Source organism: Cryphonectria parasitica (genome assembly GCF_011745365.1).
Source record: "Cryphonectria parasitica EP155 unplaced genomic scaffold M406scaffold_3, whole genome shotgun sequence".
In the NCBI taxonomy this organism is placed as follows: Eukaryota; Fungi; Ascomycota; class Sordariomycetes; order Diaporthales; family Cryphonectriaceae; genus Cryphonectria; species Cryphonectria parasitica.
This window is the reverse complement of record NW_024468911.1, coordinates 2267655-2288448: the sequence shown is the minus strand read 5'-3', so window position 1 is coordinate 2288448 and position 20794 is coordinate 2267655. Positions and strand designations below refer to the sequence as shown.

At 50.9% G+C, this 20794-nt stretch overlaps 8 protein-coding genes across 8 annotated transcripts; 5 read left to right on the top strand and 3 right to left on the bottom strand.

Annotated features, from left to right (window-relative positions):
* Positions 1-707: 707 nt before the first annotated feature.
* On the top strand, positions 708-1486 carry M406DRAFT_40581 (uncharacterized protein; the record flags this gene model as incomplete). Its single annotated transcript, XM_040924139.1, has 4 exons — positions 708-822; positions 912-1030; positions 1095-1179; positions 1236-1486. Coding segments are annotated over 4 exons (570 nt in total), but the record flags the coding sequence as incomplete, so codon positions are not given.
* Positions 1487-1518: 32 nt separating this feature from the next.
* M406DRAFT_345385 (S-adenosyl-L-methionine-dependent methyltransferase) lies at positions 1519-3093 on the bottom strand (the record flags this gene model as incomplete). Its single annotated transcript, XM_040922076.1, has 5 exons — positions 1519-1947; positions 2023-2465; positions 2532-2655; positions 2710-2836; positions 2926-3093. The coding sequence occupies 5 exons, from the start codon at positions 3091-3093 to the stop codon at positions 1628-1630; spliced, it is 1182 nt and encodes a 393-aa protein (XP_040778274.1). The 3' UTR covers positions 1519-1627.
* Positions 3094-3986: 893 nt separating this feature from the next.
* On the top strand, positions 3987-4779 carry M406DRAFT_252473 (uncharacterized protein; the record flags this gene model as incomplete). The annotated part of the gene is made up of 3 exons (XM_040916848.1): positions 3987-4145; positions 4229-4601; positions 4658-4779. 3 exons carry the CDS (start codon positions 3987-3989, stop codon positions 4777-4779), a joined length of 654 nt encoding a protein of 217 aa, XP_040778273.1.
* A 924-nt stretch (positions 4780-5703) lies between these two features.
* M406DRAFT_338105 (MFS general substrate transporter) lies at positions 5704-7361 on the bottom strand (the record flags this gene model as incomplete). Its single annotated transcript, XM_040921316.1, has 4 exons — positions 5704-6458; positions 6525-6898; positions 6973-7049; positions 7245-7361. The coding sequence occupies 4 exons, from the start codon at positions 7359-7361 to the stop codon at positions 5704-5706; spliced, it is 1323 nt and encodes a 440-aa protein (XP_040778272.1).
* Positions 7362-10409: 3048 nt separating this feature from the next.
* On the top strand, positions 10410-11622 carry M406DRAFT_274789 (uncharacterized protein; the record flags this gene model as incomplete). Its single annotated transcript, XM_040918234.1, has 2 exons — positions 10410-10885; positions 10970-11622. The coding sequence occupies 2 exons, from the start codon at positions 10413-10415 to the stop codon at positions 11487-11489; spliced, it is 993 nt and encodes a 330-aa protein (XP_040778271.1). The 3' UTR covers positions 11490-11622.
* A 1178-nt stretch (positions 11623-12800) lies between these two features.
* On the top strand, positions 12801-13962 carry M406DRAFT_328397 (uncharacterized protein; the record flags this gene model as incomplete). Its single annotated transcript, XM_040920323.1, has 3 exons — positions 12801-12899; positions 12986-13396; positions 13498-13962. The coding sequence occupies 3 exons, from the start codon at positions 12801-12803 to the stop codon at positions 13960-13962; spliced, it is 975 nt and encodes a 324-aa protein (XP_040778270.1).
* Positions 13963-14495: 533 nt separating this feature from the next.
* M406DRAFT_251912 (uncharacterized protein) lies at positions 14496-15413 on the bottom strand (the record flags this gene model as incomplete). Its single annotated transcript, XM_040916794.1, has 2 exons — positions 14496-15141; positions 15199-15413. Coding segments are annotated over 2 exons (861 nt in total), but the record flags the coding sequence as incomplete, so codon positions are not given.
* Positions 15414-17662: 2249 nt separating this feature from the next.
* Positions 17663-20731, top strand: M406DRAFT_89823 (family 92 glycoside hydrolase). The gene is made up of 4 exons (XM_040926163.1): positions 17663-18977; positions 19256-19321; positions 19387-19862; positions 19936-20731. Exons 1-4 carry the CDS (start codon positions 17835-17837, stop codon positions 20624-20626), a joined length of 2376 nt encoding a protein of 791 aa, XP_040778268.1. The 5' UTR covers positions 17663-17834; the 3' UTR covers positions 20627-20731.
* The last annotated feature ends 63 nt before the right edge of the window (positions 20732-20794 follow it).

Genomic DNA, 20794 nt, shown 5'->3' with positions numbered 1-20794 from the left:
TGGAATGCGAAATGGAAGTGTCTGAGATGAACCGCCAAAATGAAATAAAAATTCAGGCGCTGTCGGCAGAATATAAGCACGTAAGACGGTGTTTACTCGGGGCATACACTGCATTATCACATCCGAGTATTCTTGATCGGGCCAAACGGCCCAGAGAAATATTGCCGTTACTGGATGGATGGATGTTCGTGCATAACCTTTCTTGCTACATCACTGGGGAACCCCAAGTTGCATATAATCTGTACTGGTTCCACAGTATAGTCTGGCTGCCTACTCTTGCTACCCACCTCGGAAAATCTACTCAACCATTGCAAGTTGTTTGCTTCTCTGGCTAGTCTACTCACATGTCGCCTGCCCCTAAGTTGCCAACGAAAGCAAAATGATGGACTCAAAAGAATCCTTTGAGGAAGATGGGAACATTCCAGACCAAATCGAAGACCCATTACTTGGAACAGAAGACGTCTCACGCCGACGGTCGGAGACCTCTTGGACTCTATATCTCCACGGAGGCTTAATTTCACTGTACACACTACTATTCGTTCTTTTGGTCTCTTTCCGCCCCGAACCTACAGCTATTCTGCCTAATTCGGCTTTAATTCCAACAAATCGCACTCAGAATACTCGTAAGGTCAAGCCGTCGGCAATCTCCTCATTACTGCGATCCTCGTGGCTATCCAAATGACTCATACCCAGTCTTCACAGTGCCTGATGGTAGCAAACTCATCTGGGAACAACGTCGTTTTCTTACAAACATTGAAAATAACCCTTTCGCTGGTAAACCACGGCCAGCTCTCGACAAGGCGTGGCATGATCTACTCCGCAGTGAGTCCATATTGATGTGTCTGCATTCTATAACGTGCGGAAAACACGATATTCCGATGATCTCTGACAATCTGGTCCGTTTAACTTAGACGATAATATCAAAGTACCGAAGGAGTATCTTGACCAACACGACCTGACATCGATATACACAAAGAACGGATCCGAAGGGATTGTTTCTCTCAGCGTCTTTCACTCTTTACACTGTTTGGTACGTCCTTGTAAGCTAGAACACCTGGCCAGAGATCACTGATTGACAGTAACCAATGCAACAGAAGAAGGTCAAGCGAATGCTATTCAAAGATTACTATCACCATGGAAAGTCAGACGATGCAATGCAACGTGAGGCTAAGCATGTTGGTACGTTATAGTGTGGTATGAGTACAAGTAGGATCCATGCTAAGGCTCAAAATCAGATCACTGTGTAGAATACATCCGCGAAGCGCTCATGTGCCAGCCGGATCTATCCATGGTCACATTTCGCTGGATCAACAACACTGCACAACACCCTGAAGACAAGTCTGGGTTCTACCCAACCAATTTCGATGTCGATTCGCACACTTGCGCGAATTGGGAGGCCCTGAATTCATGGGCCTCAGAGCGGACATTTAATTTGTTTGAGGTGGAGTTGCTGCAAAGGCCAGGCTCTATGGAAGCTTTCTTGTAATTAATCGGTTTGGAAATGGTACATGCAGAATTGGTGAAAGCAACGTTGATGGTGGACCGGAGGAATCCGGAAGTTGATGGCTGATCTATATACCCTCCCAAATAGAATGGATTTGCAGGGTGCTATGCATACAAAAATCTCTCATTCCTTAAGCATAGCTTCGATGATGCCGTCTGCACCCGCCTCTGGGGGTGGCCATGCCTTGATCACCTCAAAACCGGCCTTGTCGAGTAGCTCCCTCCACTGAGTCTCGGTCCTCTCCATCCCAGCGTTGAAAGCCATCATGACTAGATCAAATACGGCGGTGAACTTGTCGGCTCCTTGCTCTGGGACGATTAAATCGTGAATAAGGAGCTTGGAATATCCTGGCGTCATGGCCTTTTTGACCTGCTCCAGTATTTTCAGACAATATTGTTCCGACCAATCATGCAAGATGTGGTGATAGAAGTACGATCGGGCACCTGTGTTACATTAGCAGGAATGTTCCATATCGAAATATCCGCACCAAGCCAGAATAGAGACGAGGTTCTCCCTACCCTTGACAGGCTGTTCAGCGAAGAAGTCATGAGCCATAACCTCGATGGCCGGGTCAAGATCAGCAAGACTGTCAGTCACGGGTTGCAGGTCTTGGAGAACGAGACGCCCTCGACCTGGATACTTGGCATGGAATGCCAGCACATCATGGCCCCTGCCAGCGCCTACATCCACGACCAGAGCTGAGTTGCTCTTTGCACCATGGAGTAGACGTTCATGAATTGGGAACCAGTCAACCCAATAGTTCCTTGCCCCCATAGTATTTCCCATGAAGGTGTTGAAGTCTTTGAAGATTCTCGGGATCGTGCTGAAGAGCTCAAAAGTCGTCATTTTCGTCTGAAATGCATACTGCATAAACCCATCACGAGGATCTGTCGGGCAGCGATAACCGGCCTCGCGTAGATAGTTTGGTGCTTTCTGCGCGGCACCCATGATCATCTCACCACTGTACTCTAGTATGAGTATCCCATCTGGATCTGAATCCCGCAGACCAAGTGGCGATGTGACTTACACCATTCGATGCCCAGAGGCGACCTCCTCCGTGGCCATAGCTTTTGTGATAGGTGTAGCCTCCCATGTCTGTTCCCCAACTTCATTGATAAAACCAATGGTTGCGAGGGGCCTTAGGACTCGAACTGTGCTGGTGTTAAACCGAAGTTTGTCCTCTTACATGAAGGCGAGTGTCCTACCGATCAGAAGTTCTTCACCATTAGAGAGGGATGCCAGTTTCTGGGAGGTGATGGGCCCCTTGTTGCTTGCGATGTGCTTGAAGAGATCCAGGCCATCGGCTATTCTGGCAGCCGTAGCTAGGAGGGGCTGTACACAGTCAATATGGGCGGCTGATGCCAGTATCAGGGTTGGAGGGGGCGAGGGGCCCGGGACAGTAAAAGTGAAAGTGGACACACAGAAAATGCCAGGTCAACTGCAATGTTTTGCGGCTGTTCGAGGCTCGCCGTGATTCTGCGGCTCAAACCAAGTGCTTCATTTCGTACGCTTTGATCACTCTCACCCGAAGAGAGCTTCTCACCCAAAGAGCTCAGCTGTGCAATGAGGGCAACTGTTTGGTCGGTCATCGCAAATTGTTCCTCGGCAAAGTGGTTGTGTGGTCTTTTTTTCTTTCTAGAAAACAAGATGAAAGGGTGAAAAAGAAATGACATACACCAAAAATCAGACCCACCCAGCAATCCGAGTTGTCCAACAACCATGACGAAATTTATGCTTTGTTAGTGAATAGCCTACATCCTTGGTGGGGGAATCGCGCAACGATGTATGGCCAATCGCGTTTCACTGCCTGTACCGTTGGAAGGCGACTGCAACCCAGGTGCATTTCTTTGTGACATGAGAGATGCACGGTACTTTGGGAAGGCTCAAAATTTCGCCTAGCCCTGCGTGTGCAGAAAAACGTAACAGCCCTGCTGACCACTGTCACCCAAACTCATGCTGTGCGACAGCACTCTATCCCGAGGCAGACACAAAGCATCAGCAACGAGGTTGCACGACCGTAACGAACGGTATCAGTGCACTATTTTTTCGTCGAGCGGTGTGCCTCGGAAATGTCTCGTGCAGCCTGCGTGAGCCTTTCCCGTCTTGCATACGAAGTGGCTCAACTTTGGACTCAAATCCCTCCATAAGCAATGATGTCGTTCCTCGGCGAATTAGAGCCAAGATCGTCGTGTACGAACATCAACTTGCGCCTTGAGAAACGTCAAAGATGACAGAGGTTGGTAACATATGGCTAATGAAACATGTTTTGCTGAGCATGAGTTGGAGGGCATTGCCGTCGCTATGTCGGTCCTTTTTTCCCTTTTCGATTTTCTCCCCTCTTCTTCCTTCCCATAAACTACTCCTTTTTCACACATTCAGAAGCCGCCATCTCACCGCTTCCTGATGGCCAAAGGTGACCAGTGCCGAAACCCGCTATTCCCTTCTCCCTTCTGCGTCTTTTGTGCTGATATCCTTTGTTTCCATGGCCAGTGATACGTCTCAGAATCTTGGACCCGCGCTTGTCGCTGTGGCGTGGGTCTTCAGCTTCATCGCCATCGTTATCGTCACAGCACGATTTTACGTCCGCAGAAATATCATTCAAAGGCTCTCTCTCGATGACTGGATCATTCTATTCACCCTAGTGAGTGTAGTCAGTCCCGTTATATTGTCATCATCCTTCTCTGCCTACTCAGCTTAGGGTTGACATGTTTCGGTTCGTGGCAGGCCTTAGCGCTTGGGGATAGTATCTTTGTCTCCATTGCCGTCTCGTGGGGCCTTGGGCAGCATGTGCAGAATCTCGATGCATTACATCAAATGAACTCGGTCAAATGGGTTTACTTGTGTGAAGTCTTTTCAATCATGTGCCCGTGCTTCGGTCGGATCTCGTATGCCTATTTACTCCTCAACATTGTGACCCCTACCAAAGGGCGTCGGAGGTTCCTGTGGACTATCATCGCTGTACAGTTTGTGGTCGATGTCGGGACAGTCATCATCAGCATGTCCCAGTGTCAACCCATACAACGCTTCTGGGACCACAACATCGTCGGGACCTGTTGGGACGTTCATATCCAGGAATATACGGGCTTTTTCCAAGGATGTAAGAGAAAAACCCCGTTCTTTCTGAAGAAATCCCCCCGACTGATCGATTTATAGCTGTCTGTTCGCTGGTAGATCTCTTACTCGCGGTCTTTCCTGCAAGTCTGTTCTGGAACCTGAATATGGGACGGAAACAAAAAGTCATTCTGAGTTGCATGATGGGTCTTGGTATCTTGTGAGTTCGTCTTTCTATCGGCGTCGCGCTGGTTGCCCACTAGATTTAACAGTTCCCGTCAGTGCCATGGTCGCATCCATCATCAAGACAGTCAAGCTCGAAGCTATCGGCAAGACAAACGATCTTACATGTAAGAAGCACAACGTCCCGGGAACGAAATACCCGGTATCTTTGCTCACGCATCGCTATAAATCAGATGGCATGGCTGAACTTGCAATCTGGTGGACGTAAGTATCAAGAACCCATTCAAGCCATCGACAATATGGTCCCAAATCTTCTCAGCGGTGCTGACACCTTCCTATTCAGCCTAGAAGCGTATTTCGTGCTCATATGCGTGTCCATTCCAACCCTGAGGCCAATTTTTGCGAGAAAAGGAAGCCAGTGGGACCACTCGAGGGAGAATCCCTCGGGGAATAGCTATGGAAGATGGCAACAAATGCCCAACACCGGGAACGATAACAAAGCAAGAGATCACGAGACATCTTCGACAGTACTATATGGAGGGCCTGTTGAGCTTCGTGCCGGCGAGGATCGCGACACCGAGAGCGGCGAAGCCTATGACTTTGAGCTGGGCCGGGTCCCGGAGGCTCACGGGGACCGTCCAATGGCGCTATAAGAATGCGTACAGTGAGCCAGGACGAAAGACAAGCACCCACAGCCTTCACGTACGAAACAGCCGTTGTGATCTAGGAGGTCCCGTATTGAACTCTATCGGGCTCCAAATCTCAGATGTTCAGGAAGATAACATGGATATCTTGGGATTCATGGAGAGAATCTCTGTGTGAATATGGACAGATCGAATGATGAATTTCACTGGATCCTCCACAAAGAGTCAAATTCTAGTCGTCATCAGCCTCAACCTATGCGCTGGGACGCTCAGAGCTACCTTTGTGTGTTGTAGAACCAGCCAAATTGGTGTAATGCCTTCTCATAGTACCTTGGTGAGTCCAGGACCGACCTTGACGATCCTGCTTGCCATCAGTGACGCAGTTGAGGCGACTAATAGAACACCACACCAGACAACCAGTCCTACCCAATTCCGATTTTCTCCCACAATGGCCCCAGCAATTGGATTGCTAATCAACACGCCGACTCCTACCATGGCGAGTGTCATTCCCAGCCTCGTCCCGATTTTGCTCTTGTCTGCCGAGAGACTGATAACTCCGGCAGCGGGCAGTCCCATGAACGTGCCGGAGCAGATACCAATCAACACGCAGTATGCAACAAGAGCTGGAGTAGTATGAATTGCCAGAAGGCAGAATGTCAAGATGGCCCCGATGAAAGCGGCCATAGTCTGCACGTTGATGGAGCCTATCTTGTCCGCATAATAGCCGGGGACTGTGCGGCCAAGGAGTGAACAGCCATTGATGATCACAAGCAGGTAATTGGAGAGTCCCGAGGAGACGTCGGTGCGGTCGAGAGAGAACAGTTGGATGTAGTAAAAGACGATGTATAGACCCATGAAGCCGAAGACAAGACCTAGATTCAATAGGAGATATGGGCCGTCTGTGAATGCTGCGCGATCGATAAGGCTCCATGTTGCTGCTGGTGGTGCTCTGGACCTCATAAGGACGGCTGGAACAATCGTAGTTCCCAGAATGATGAAGCCGAGGGCGCGAGCAGTCCAATCAAAGCCGATGCGTGGCTGAAGCTGGTGAAAAACAATTGGGTATATAACACCTCCTAAACGTCGAAGAATATCAGCCACGTCTTCAGAAGTCGCTCAAAGATGCGGTAAAAACCACAAACCTAAGGCAGCGCCTAGAGACGAAACGCCCATGGCCAGCGCTGTGCGTCTGTGAAAATACTGGGAGACGACTGCAGGTGCCGGCAGATATAAACAGCCAAAGCCGAGACCCATCATGACGGCTTGGGTCAGGAACACTTGCCAGTACCGACTGGTGATGCTGGTGAGCATCATGCCCACGACGACCAGGACGAGACCGATACATAGCAGGGAGCGAAGGTGGCCGGCGTCAAATATTGGACCAGTTATAACGGAGACGAGGAACAGTAGGAAGGCCTGCGTGGAACCGATCCAGGCGATACTGGACGACGACTGGGAACTGAGAAGGTCGAGCTGGTAGAATGTTTGGAAGACCCCATACGCATTCATCAAACCCCTAAATTGGACAAACGACGGGCCACGTCAGCGACAGCTTAAATGATCATAAAAACAGAGCAAGTACATTCTTACCATGTGTTCAGATTGAGGGCAAAGGCACCCACGACCTGGAGCCACGCTAAGAAGTCCTCTTTGGGAGGAGAAGGATCCTGAATTTTGGGCTCATGCTGGGCTCGGTGGGCGTCTTCCAAGACTCCGCCAGGCTTTTCAGGGCTGATGGCAGCAGGGTTGGCGCCTGTGCTGGTTTTCGGTGCTTCTTTTCGTGCCCCTGTATTCATTTCGAGAGGTCTTTTTCTTTCTTTCTTTCTTTCTTCTCGTATTTTCATATCAGCCCAACACCACACGAAAGAAGTGATAATCGCATGTGCGTGCCTCTTGAGCACCTTGATACACTTGAAGGTAGAGAAAAGGGTGACAAAGGACCGTAGGAGAGCAATGTTTTCCGAAGAGCTGTATTGCATTGTTAAATAAGCAATCTGGGCCGTGTGTTGTGTTACATATGACCCATCCGACGCTAGGGTCCAACAAGGGAAAGGCTTGTGTTACCTCAGGGTTGAGTGGCTGCTTCAATCACGGCTGTCTGTTGGTGTAACTTAGCACAAAGGTTGGCTGGACACAGAGGCCTGGCTCAATTTGTTGAGGATTGTCAATCCTTTGAGCTGTTGGTTGATTAGATATTAGAGTTTCTGGGTACCTGGGTTTGATACGTCTGGCTCATCGAAAAGCAGGCTGCGCTGCATCATCTGATGTAAGAATTGAAGTCACGTCCCCAAGTTGCTCACTGCCATTGTAGTTCCGGCTGATAGAATAAGATAGACTGTTTGCTTCCGTGGTCCTTTTGACACTCGCAGCCGTTGTCTCAGCACCAAGGCTCTTGAGTTGATACCATTTTCAAGGCTCGAACCCTGGAAAACAGAACTGTAACAAAGCATCATATAGCAAAGCAGAATGCGCTGGCCTAATATGTATGTCGATGAATGAGATTACAGAGTCATTGGCCATTTCTTTCGCTACAGATAAAATAAATGCTGTTCCTCTGCCTTTGGAATTGCTATTACTGCTTCGAAAACTTGCACTACAACATAATGCGATCGATTCGTTCTATTCCTCGTCGCTAAGACTGGTAAAACCAAAGGTTGTATCATGTCCCGTTTCTTTTCCTGTTCTGCTAGGCACTTGGTAAAATGGACCGGCCTTCCACGCTCGGCACTGCCTAAGCCATATGACGGAGCAATACAGAAATTCACAAATCTTGGTGGCAGTGCTGAACAGGCAAGATAATTCTCGTCTCGGATATAATATATAACTTTCATTTTGCCCCTTCTACAACTTCCGAGCGTAACCCGATGCTGACACCATATGTGCAGAAATTGGGTAAGGTGAAGGAAGTTGAAATCAAGTATGTACTACAATGACTTATCGGAAGCCCATACATTGATACTCATACGAGTCTCTGATATCATTGCAGTCACAGAAACGGTGTAGCCGTTCACCGTTCTGCGTTCAATCCGGCGGACCAAGAAAAAATCATCAGTGCGAGAATCACGGCCTCAGAGAATGCAAAAACCTGTCACGTTTATAAAGATGGAACAGGCACGATCAAAAAAGGGGATGAGAGACGTTGACGAAAAGCACGAAGTCCGTCACAGCCTTGGCTGGCTTGCTCTCTGCCCGCGTGTGAGTTCCTTTGGATATGGACATCGTAGTTGTACTGTTGGGGTTCCTCTGCATGTAGGCTCAGTTCTGACTTCTGATAGATTGCTCGTCTGTTACGGGCACTCTGAGCCGACATCAGGTGTTGGCCAACGTTCATCATCCCCTTTGATTGTACAACCACGGGTTTCCTAGAATTTACCTTGCAACCTTTCTGCCCTCTTGTCACCATTGAAGCACCCTCTCGTAAATTTTAGAAAGCCCTGCTTGTCTGTCCCATCAAGAAAATCTTCGCAGTCGCTCAATTCGACAAAACCTGAGAATGGGTACATCATTACCATGGATCAGTTTGGCCTGCAAATGGGTAGCATTGCGCAGTCGCTTACATGAGTTGAATAACAGAGTACCACTTACCGACAGGCGAAAAGGACACTTGACTCCTGCTCCCCCTTCGAGGTGAGTCGAGTGCGGCTGTCAGAGCAATGCTATGACCCCATCAAGATGAGCACGAATAGAATATACTTTACCATCGGGGTCATCTCTATAGAAGAGTTGGCCCTCGAAGAAGTCTCATACCATGCAGCTAACGTTCCATGTGTCCACAGAGTAGCTCCATTCCATCTTGCGCCTTACTTCAGGTAACGTACAGACGTACGACTGTGCATCATGATTGCGTTTCTCGTCTCCACCCATAGCCGCGCGTGAATCGTCAAGTACCGCTCCGCCAAAAGCTGCGAGGAAGGTTGACCATCGCGAATGATACCTGATGGTCTGCCCGTCGACTGTTCTCTGAGGCTCAGACATCTGCAGCTCGGCTTGCATGAAGTCTTATAGAGAGTCGTGGTCCATAATGTCTGCTTGTATTTTCTATTGCATGTGCTTATGTCGCATGATGCATACTGTTGCCAAGTGATCACAATACGGTTACAATTTACCTGGATGTCCTTCACAAAAGACTTATCAAGAGCTATCGATCACTTGAGCGGAAGGAATGGAAAGAAGAAGAAGAAAGACAAAAAAAGACAAAAAAAAGATATAGCCAGAAACACGCAGCTTTGTCACTTTCTTATGTCACCCTCTAGATGTCCTGTCCCCAACATTCGACCAGTCCAATGCAGGCTGGGTGCCCAGACCACATATGAGGATATTAGTATGCTTGCCCGCCAATGACTATGGACGATTTAAACATGATTTGACTAACAAGTGCATAATATGCCTCGGTTGGGAAACTAGCATTCCAAGGCCTGCCAAGGATCTGCTGGCCACTATTGATGCATGTAGGGTTGAAAAACAAGCTTTCTGCCAAGCCGGACCATCTGCCAGATCTCCAACCCCTGTGAGAGTGACGTCTTAGGACCTGGACCCGCGTTCTTTGGTCAATTGCCAGGCTGCAAGCAAGGAACCACAGCAAAGGCCTCGATGGTTTCATGCGGGGCAAAGGTGCAGGTAAGTGCCAAACAGGCTTGTGTCGAGATTTCGGCACGGCAAAAAGGTGGGCCCCTTTCAGCTTCATCGCATAACAAAACCTCCGATGACAGCAATTTTGAAAGCCGTCCATTCTTCCACTTTCATGTAGTACTATTGTTGCTCTCTCCATTGGCACCACCAAGGCAAACTGCACCAGAGTTGTGTTCCTTGCTCACCACGAAAGTGACATATTATTATTTACCAGCACGCACAAGCACACGCTCACAGGAGCAATTATGGCTGACACGACCGAACAAGCGGCGGCTGATGTCCGCTTCTCGCACCTCGAGCACGCCATCAGCGCCGTGACCGACCGCGCCAAGGACGCTCACCACGAAGAGCCCAAGGCGCACCTGCACGTGCCCGCCAACACGGAGCAGTCCCACTCCTGGATGCGGCGCCTCTTCCCCTACAACAGCCTCGAGGACATGGAGGCCGCGTTCCACATGGGCAACTACGTCATCGACCGCAAGACGGGCGAAAAGAGCTTTGAGCCCATGTCCATGTACGTGCGCCTGGGCATGCATCTGCTCTACTACGGAAGCGAGCAGGAGAAGGCCCTGGAGTGGAACAGGACCAAGCAGCTGCTCAAGGAGCAGAGCGAGAAGATGGGCCGCGAGTACGACGCGCCCAACAGCGTCGACCACATCAAACCCTTTATCGAGAGCTTTGGTCTCCAGGCCACGCTGAGCCAGCTCAAGGAGCCCGACCCGTCAAAGTATAAGACGTTCAATGAGTTCTTTGGGCGTGAGCTCAGGCCGGATGCGAGGCCGATTGCCGAGCCTGACAATGACAAGGTCGTGAGCAGTCTTGCAGACTGCAGGCTCACAACATTTCCTACGATCGATCTGGCTGCGAAGTATTGGTAGGTTATTTATTCCCAGTCGGCATGGACGCCCCTCGGACTCGATAATTAAGATGATGGAATTATTGACTAACGACCGCGTAGGATCAAGGGATTCCACTTCACGCTCGAGAGGCTGCTGGGCGATGCGGACCTGGCCAAGTTGTTCGACGGGGGCTCCATTGCAATCTCGCGTCTGGCGCCACAGGATTACCACAGATGGCACTCACCCATCGACGGCACCGTGGAGTCTATCAAGGAGATCCCGGGGTCGTACTACACGGTCAACCCGCAGGCCATCAACGAGCCTGGCACCGTGAATGTGTTCTGCGAGAACAAGAGGTCGGTCATGGTGATGAAGCGGGCTGCTACAGGGAGCCCTGTGGCCATCATCGCCGTGGGCGCCATGCTGGTTGGGTCTATCAAATACAACGACGGGGTCGAGGTCGGGGCCAGCGTCAGGCGAGGTCAGACCCTGGGGGCATTCTATTACGGAGGTAGTACTGTCATCGCTGTGTTCCCGAAGGGAGAAGTAACCTTCGACGAGGATCTGGTGCGCAACTCGATTGAACAGAATTGTGAGACGCTGGTATCTGTTGGATGGAGGATTGGTGCTAGCCTGTGAGCAGGAATTTCCGTAATAATGAGACGAAGATGCGGTTCAAATTTAGGGGCAAAGGCACTGCCATTAATTGATTCTCAAGGTATTTAATAGAGAAGGAGCAGGAGAGCATTGAACCAAATAAACATCTATTCGCTTGACCACTCTATTTCTGACCTTTCCGGGTAGAGTTTTGGAGATGAGGTGTTGATCCGACAGTTCGCATCAAAGGTGCAACAGCTTCCGTGCCAGAGAAGTAAGCGATAATTAAATAAATACCCACAGTTTGGTTACACAAGCCCTAAGTGAGATTTCTAAACCATTGTGCTGCGAGTCCAGAATGCTCAGCAATGAAATATTCTGATTGGTGTAGCTATGTGGCGAACTTTGGGAATTATTATACCCTAGCACTTGCATAACCCAGTATCAGTTGGGTAGCAAAACAACTGGAAAAAGTGTTAAAAATATGAAGAGAAAACTGAAACAAAAAAGGGGGGTTGGGGTCCAAAATATGCGCCCTGCTAGTCAGCATCTTCTTTAAACCCAATCAATACGATGGGACAAGATCATCTTCAGTCAGCCCTAGCACCTCGAACTAATCATCAGCCAGCTTCCTCCTCCCAGAGAGAGTGCCAGTGAAGGATTGTCAGTATGCCTGAGCGGATATTATGACCGCCGTCGATCTGCCCAGTTCCACAGCGGACCATCGCTTACCCACCACGGAACGTCGCTTATCGTGTGCCCTGTCTATCCCATAAGTTTGTTGTTAGGTTTTTCCTTGGGTTTACCTTCTTCCAAGGAACGTTGAATACTACCCAGATAACGCTAGCACAACCAGCTCCTTATTATATTCCTTGCACTAGCACGAGAGACCAGCCACTTCTGTATATGTGCGTGCTCGCACTCCCCCCTTGCTTCATGTGCACGCCAAGATGTAGAGAATCCGAGGGACTGGCTGGGAGTTGTTCGTCTGGCCCCGTCCCCCCCCTCCTGGCCCGCCCCTGAGGAAGTGCGGCCGAAAATGCCTGCTTGAGATGAGGGTGTGTTTGGTATCAACAATGTGACGATTCTATATCCTGGAGGTGGGAGCCTGCTATGTGGCATGCCTGCCGGTGTGCAGTGTCAGTCTTGTGTGACGCAGTAACGTAATCCTACTGAGGCAGACAGCTGAACTGATTTCAGTCATATCATAACTGCCTCTCTTTGATTTTCTTTTTCTTTTTCCTCCTGTTTCTCTCTCTGTCTCGTGTGCCGGAATTCGTGATAAGATTCTTGCTGTTCACCCCATTGGATCAATCCAGAACGCTACGATCTTCAACTCCAGTTTGAGGAGAGATGTCTCTCAACTTTGATACAAATGCCTGGTACCAGGTCAATGTAACGAGCCAGAAGGATCAATGTTTTCACGGAACGCCACTCTATGAGGATGGTCTGGTGAGTTGTCTTGTGGCTAGACTCATACTTCTCGAGTCTCCATGACCACAAGCAGAACTAACGATTGGGGACTCGACCCATTGTAGACAGGAGCAGTATTCTTTCAAAACACCAACACAAGCAATACCGGCCAAAGATGGCAATTCTACCCATACAACTCGTCTGTATACCTTCTCCGCTGCGAAGAAGGAGGCCCCAACGGCTACCTTGGTACATCATTAGGTACAGGAAGCGACAAGGACCGACTCACAGGCAACACGGTGCCCTGGCTGGCGCACTACAACGTCTCTGACGATTCCATGTTCTGGACCATCGAGCCGTGGGGTGATGGGACGTATTACTTCTCCAATCTAGCCAACGGGACGGGCTGGCGGTTGGATACACTGGTCACAGCTCTCATGGCCATGAATTCCAACATCACGTCTGCGCAGAGGGGCGAGCAATATACCTTTACGAGTATAGGTGTTATCGACGATAGCCGGTACTCCACAGCTAACGTAAGCTCTCTTCCCCTTCTCTTCCTCCTGCCGATTCATAAGTAAAAACCCCCATTCAAGCTGCGTGAAAGAAGAAGTCTAAGAACTGTTTTGACTCGCAGACCTACCCAAGTAGCCACACCGCGGCCCCCACGTTGGCGACAATAACCACAGCGGACGGAGCCTCCAGCACGTCAGGATCGAGCAAGTCCGCATCAAGCTCGATAACTCTTGTCACCGCCAGCCCATCACCATCCAGCGGGCTCTCAACAGGAGCAGCAGCCGGCATAGGCGTTGGCGTCGGGATCGCAGCAGTCATCCTGGCTGGCGTGGCAGGCTTCTTTCTCATGCGCAGGAGGAAAAACAGGAGACGTGCCCCGGACCTGATGCAGACCCCGCCTAGGGCACTGGTTCAGGAGGACAAGTCGAATTGGGGGTATGATGGGGCGCATGAGCTGAGCACACCGATCATCGCTGCGGAGATGGCGGCTTCGGCAGAACCCAGAAGCACACCGGTGGAGATGCCGGCGGACTATGCGGTGATGCTTGATAATACGCCGTCGAGGGGTGGTTATGGAAGGGGATGATGAGTACGGTTTGATGCATGGACGAGTACATAAGTTGTGGGCATAAAGTCTGCTTTCACAAAGCGAGGACTACGGCCAGGACTAATTTCATGAAACGAGTGCCGCCACCTGGAGAAAACTTGGGAAACCAGCTGTATATACGAGCTCACATTACGTGGGATGATGAATGAAGGAGTGGACTTTCAACAGAGTGGCACTGAGTTCATTCTCAGACTTTACCAGATGGCTGGAGACTCGGGAAAAGAGAGGGGGAAAACACCTACTGAACACAGGTCTGTCTGTTTGGGTGAGAGCCAGCGCTGGTGGCGCCCTGACGAAAGATCCTGGATAAAACAGAAGTGAGAACGGAGATCATCTCTCATCTTCTATGGAGGGTGTACGATACTATTTCAGATGCTCACACTGTACTTAAGAACACTATACCCTTTTTTGTAACACGAGACAAAATCTCAGTCACGTCTGCATAAAACCAAGATGCTACCTTGATTTTACCTGAGGAAGTATCAGCTTGGTTCTTCATCAAAGCCCTCGTATCAACATACGTCCTCTTCCTGTTCGCTATCATACTCTTCCTTTGAAGATATTGAAACCATAGACTTTTGACTCTGTAGTAATCCTGCCAGCACCGCCTCCAGCCCTGCCTTGACGTGAGGATCGGGTGCACGATCAATACGCAATTTGAGCCCACGAATTCTCTCAGAAACCTCATCGCTCTGTCTTTTCTCCTCAGCATCCTCCTCCCCACCCTGTGATTCCACGTCTCCGACCTCATCATCCACCCACTCCAAGTGCTCCTTACCAAAGGCAGCCTGAAAAGCCTCGGCCATCCCGGCATGCTTGACCGCAAACACCACCTCTTCGATCCCGTCCCAAGCGCTCCGAGGTTCAGCAGCCTTTCCTTTCTGCTTCACCCTTTTGCTATTCCCACCGAGCAGCACTTTCTTCCACGCCCTTGCAACCTCACCGACGGGATTCCCGTACGCACCACAGCCCCAAGCACCAAGGACAACCCTTTTCGCCTGTTTAGCTTGAAAAACGCGCATCACAGCCCTCATCTTGTCGATAACAAGCTCCCTGTCCTTGGCGTGAACATACTTTCCAAGCCCCGTATCTTCATCGATCTCGGTCTCAGGCAGGCGCAGCATAGCAGCACTCACGACATCAACAAACCACCTGTCCCTCTTGGGAAGCAGATCAGTCTGCTCTCCGTCCTGTGCTACATCCGCAGAGGACGACGACGACGACGACGACGATGACGACGATGCCATTGTCCTGAAGACGAGCACGTCGGGGGTGTAGACACACCCCACCTCTGGCAGGCGGTAGAACTCGTCGCGTAAGGCTGGGAGGAGCGTAGTCGCCATGCACAGGGACTCTTCCTGGCTGGTGGCGCCGTTAAGGAACCCGCCGCCTGGCGAGAGCGGCGAGGCCATGTTGAGGATAGCCACTCTGTCGGCAGCGGTGGAGCCATTGTTGTTGTTGTTGTTGTTGTTGTTGTTGTTGTTGTTGTTGTTGTTGTTGTTGTTGTTGCCGCCTGGGCTGTGCTGTTGCTGCTGCTGTTGCTGCTGCTGCTGCTGCTGCTGCAGCGAACGGGCAGCAGTGAGGGTGTCCACGGCGCGGATGGTCAGACGGAGACTTGGTGCACTAGTTGGCAAGACGGCGGAGGAGGCTGCAGCAGCAGTTTTGGGCTCGCTGGGCCGGAGGGGGATGAGCCGAGAGCAGCGAGGGGATCAGCTTGTTGGCTGTGGCTTTGGCCCTTTTTGCCCGTGCATCGCGCCGACCGATGGATGGTTCTGTTCTTCCCATCCCGTGTTGGGGGCGTGTGATTGATTGACTGGTCCTGTGGGGATGGTTGGTGGAATCTGCTGCTGGCTACTGCTACCACTGACTGTACTACTGAGGTTGGGGCGGGAGAGTGGTGCATGTAAGCTTGAGTGGTGGTGGGTCTGGAGACTCGCCTTCCCGTCTCTTTGATGTCATACCAAAACCCGAAAGACCACTTGTAGACCCCATTCATTTACTTATCGGACCGGGCCGTAAAAGAAAGGCACGCCAGGCCAATTTTCCCCATTAGTGCTCATGCGCCCCAGCCACCGCCATCATTGATGTGTTTGAGACTCCATCTCGGAGCATTATGGAGGAAGGACGATGAGCGGTGGTGGTGGTGGGAATGATGGTGAAGATAGTGAATGATGATGCTGCGGAGGACCTGCCCCGTTATCAGGAGATGGGTGCTTGAATCTGTTTGGTAGCCAGCCAGCCAGTGTCGGACAAAAGAGAGATGGAAATGGGGGGAAGCAGTAGAGGGGCGGCAGTTGTGTAACGGGATGCACAGCATACGCTCACTACCGTCGTCGTCCATGTCGTGTTTCCCCCTTCTCCTTTTGTTAAATTACCTTACTGCAGCATGTATAACCTGCTCACGCGCCACAATCCTAGAAGGAACACATGAGTGGCTCACATGGCTCAAATCATGTTGCCAGGCTTCGTGCTACGACCTACCTAGAACGGACTCGTCTCATGCGAGGTACGGAACAGTAGGATGCAACGTATAGAAGCATGGTGTCATTATTGATCTGCACCCCTGGCCTGGACCTAAGATACACAAAGTAAATTGTATGATGGATGATCTTTTTTCTTTCCTTTTCCCTGTCTTTTCTCTCGGTGAGACATGCATAGTAGCAGAGTTATGTACTTGTTCGTGTCGCTTATGTATTGTTCATTCCGCATCAGGAAGTCTGTCGGATTTATATTTCCTGATCACTTCTTGAGTGTTTGTTCACCGAGATTCAACGCCGGACGGGCACATGCAGCATCCTTCCTTTCCCTCACTGAGAATGGTACGATGGCCCCAGTTATTAACTCGCGGATTTTAGGTTCTTGTCCCTTGTTCTATCTGCCGTGATACCGAGACGCTAAGCACGTTTACTGTTCTTCTTCTTTTCTTTATACGAAGTAGAACAATTTATTGAAGTATCTGTTAAAGTTCTACTGTAATTACCGTGTAGTATACTTTATGGCAAACCAAGCTCTTATGGTCTTCCCAAGGCGACATGTCTCCTTCGGGAAAGAAAACTTGCGTCTGTGCCATGATTCTAGGTACAAATCTAGTGATGCACGTCGCGAGGGGGGTTGAATCTTGGATAAAATAGATTAAACAAAACAAAAAACCCTGCCCCAACCCTTGCAGCCACTGCTACCCCAGATGCTTCCGCGTGCCCAAATCCAGAGACATGAACGCAGGGTATTATCAAGCATGGGTCCCAGCACCCCCCAGACCAGCAGGCCCAGTCGATCACAGATGGGTGGGCAGAGATAATCGCTTGTCCAACCCCTCCCAACCGCTGCAAGTTTTAAATCTTGATCGACACATTGCCTGCATTTAATTAACTAACTCCTGCAGTCGACAGGACACACTGCATATATGTGTGGTGCCGAGCTGCACGACAACCACCACTACCCGGGCCGAATTTATGAAATGAGTCGAACACCCTGCCCTTGCCCTACCTTGAGCTTCATTCCAGTTGGGATTTCCCAGCCAGTCTAATCATGCTGTTCCGTGGCGCCATTTGTATAAAGAGGCCCAAAGGGCCATCGTTAGTTTCGAAGGCGGATTGGTTTGGGTGGTCGGCGCAACAAGAAGCTTCTCAACAACTTCGCTGTTGGTCTCGAGAGCGCTGCCTTAGTTGACTGTCCTTGTCTCTTTGAAGCGAGCCTTGGAAGTTCTAGTCACTCGCTCTTTTTATTCTATTCTAGGACTATACTTTCCTTTGCTCTACATAGTCTCACCTGTATCATTTTAAAAAATAATTTCTCGACAACAGAGGTAGTCTTCTCCTTGCCAGCCTATCAATCAAGCTGCTTGGTTAATCATGTCTCTCTTCCGACCTCGTCTCGTCTCAGCCTGGCTGATAATGACGGCGGGTCTCGTTTTCGGTCAGAACACCACCAATACGACCACCGTCAACAACCTCGCCTTCGTCGACCCCCTGATCGGAACCAGTAACGGTGGCAATGTCTTCCCAGGTGCCTCTCTGCCCTACGGTATGGCTAAGGCAGTCGCAGACACCAACTCGGGCAGCAACCAGGGCGGCTTCACCCTCGACGGCTCCAACGTAACGGGCTTTTCCCTTATGCACGACTCCGGCACGGGAGGTGACCCTTCGCTTGGAAATTTTGCCCTGTTTTCCTACAGCAGCTGCCCTGGTGGGGACATCGACCGATGTGTGTTTCCCAAGATCTCTCGCGCCGAGTTTGGTAGTTTCAACAACGACACGGTCGTCGCCGAGCCAGGCTACTTCAGCATCACCCTCGACTCGGGCATCCAGACAGAAATGTCCACGACGCAGCACGCCTCTTTATTCAAGTTCACCTTCCCTTCCACCACCACTACTACTACAAGTGGCAACGATACTTCCGACGAGCAGCACCCAATAATCTTCCAGGACCTCACCGACCTGTCCGACTCGCGTCAGGACAACGGAAGCATAGCCGTGGACCCCACCACAGGACGCATCACAGGCAGCGCCCGCTTCGTCCCCAGCTTTGCCCAGGGCACCTACGTGCTTTACTTCTGCACCGACTTCTCCGGCGCCGACATTTTCGACAACGGCATCTACTCCAACAGCCGCGCCAGCACCGACGTCAAGAACTTCACCATCTCGCGGTCCATCAACGGGTATCCTCTGCCGGGCGGCGCCTTTGTGCGGTTTGCCAGCGCCAGCGAGCCCATCTATGCGCGGTCGGCCACGAGCTTCATCAGCTCTGCGCAGGCATGCGCGCATGCCGAGGCTGAGATTCCGGACTTTGATCTGGATACGGTCAAGACGAGCGCGCAGGCCATCTGGGAGGAAAAGCTGAGCGCCTTTTCGGTCGACTCCACGGGTGTGGATGCGTCGTTTGTGACCAACTTCTTTAGTGGTGTCTACAGGACGATGATTAATCCTCAGAATTACACGGGCGAGAATCCGCTCTGGTCGAGCAATGAGCCTTATTTTGACTCGTTCTATTGGTACGTGTGCTTTCTTTGAACTATTTCAAATGGAACTGAGCTGACGCAAGGCCAAAAATGAAACAGTCTCTGGGATTCTTTCCGGTCGCAGATTCCATTTTTGACCATCATTGATCCCACCTCGGTGGAGGAGATGTTGAGGTCTCTCATTGACACCTATGTTCACCTTGGTTGGCTGCCGGACTGCCGGATGAGTCTCAGCAAGGGCTACACCCAGGTAAGCTGCTTTGAATCATTTTATCTTGGTCTTTTCTCGTGGCGTTTATGCTGATACTGGCCCAGGGTGGATCAAATGCCGACAATATCTTGGCCGACGGGTATCTGAAGGGCCTGTCCACTGGTATTGATGTGAGTATTCACCTCCCAACAATTTTCATATCTCTTCCTCTCTTATAACATGCTAATTCTTGTAGTGGGATCTTGGCTACGCAGCCGTTGTAAATGACGCAGAAAATGAGCCCTTTGATTGGTGCTGTGAGGGTCGCGGCGGCCTCGACTCGTGGAAGGCCCTCGACTACATCCCCGTGCAGGACTTTGACTACAAGGGCTTCGGCACCATGACCCGCAGCATCTCGCGCACGCTTGAGTACAGCTATAACGACTACTGCATCTCCCAGATCGCTGCCGGCCTCAACAACACGGCTGACCAGGAGAAGTACATCGCGTCCAGCGGCAACTGGGAGAACCTTTACAAGTCGGACCAGACCTCGTTGTTCGCCAACGGCACCGATACAGGCTATACGGGGTTCTTTCAGCCCAAGTTCCTGAACGAGACCTGGGGATTCCAGGATCCTCTGCAGTGCAGCAATATTGATACTTCAGGGGCAGCCTGCTCACTGCAAAATACCGGCCGGGAGACCTTTGAGAGCAGCATCTGGGAGTACAGCTTGTAAGTCATCCTGATTGATTTTGTCCCCCTATTCCGGAACTCCTCGGTTCATACATGACTGATCATTTTGCAGCTTCGTCCCTCACAACCAAGCTGAGCTCATCACGCTCTTCGGCGGCCCCGATGCCTTTGTCAGCCGTCTCAACTTCCTTCATGACCAGGACATCACCTACATTGGCAACGAGCCCGCCTTCCTCACCGTCTTCCAGTACCACTACGCAGGACGACCAGGCCTGTCCGCCCAGCGCAGCCACTTCTACATCCCGGCCTACTTCGAGCCCACCCCCTCTGGCCTCCCAGGAAACGACGACAGCGGCGCCATGGGCAGCTTCCTGTCCTTCAGCATGCTGGGCCTGTTCCCCAACCCAGGCCAGGACGTCTATCTCATCAACCCGCCGTATTTCCCCAGCGTGAACATCACACACCCCTTGACGGGCAAGACTGCCACTATCCGCAACGTCAACTTTGACCCGACGTATGAGGCCATCTATATCCAGTCCGCTACCCTCGACGGGGAGCCGTACACCAAGAACTGGATCGACCACAGCTTCTTCACCGAGGGGAAAGAGCTTGTGCTCACCCTGGGTCTGAACGAGAGCTCGTGGGGAACGCAGGTCGCCGATCTGCCGCCCAGCCTCAGCGCGTACACGGGATTCAACAGCACCGTGGCGAGGAGAATGGCTGGGGGGTCTGGCCAGGGGGCTGGTTTTAGGTCGTACAGAAGCAACTTTGATATGTATCATCCCGGCTTCGGTAAGCTGTAATTAATAGTAACGAGGGAAGGGGGGCAGACAGCATGCTGCATATACAGAGGCTGCGTTGCATTAGGTGGATAGCTTCTTGAGACATAATCAAAAAGGCACTGATCCACAAGTCCTGATTAATTGGCCTGAGGCGCAAGTTCAGTAACTACTATTTCATGACTATTTCCT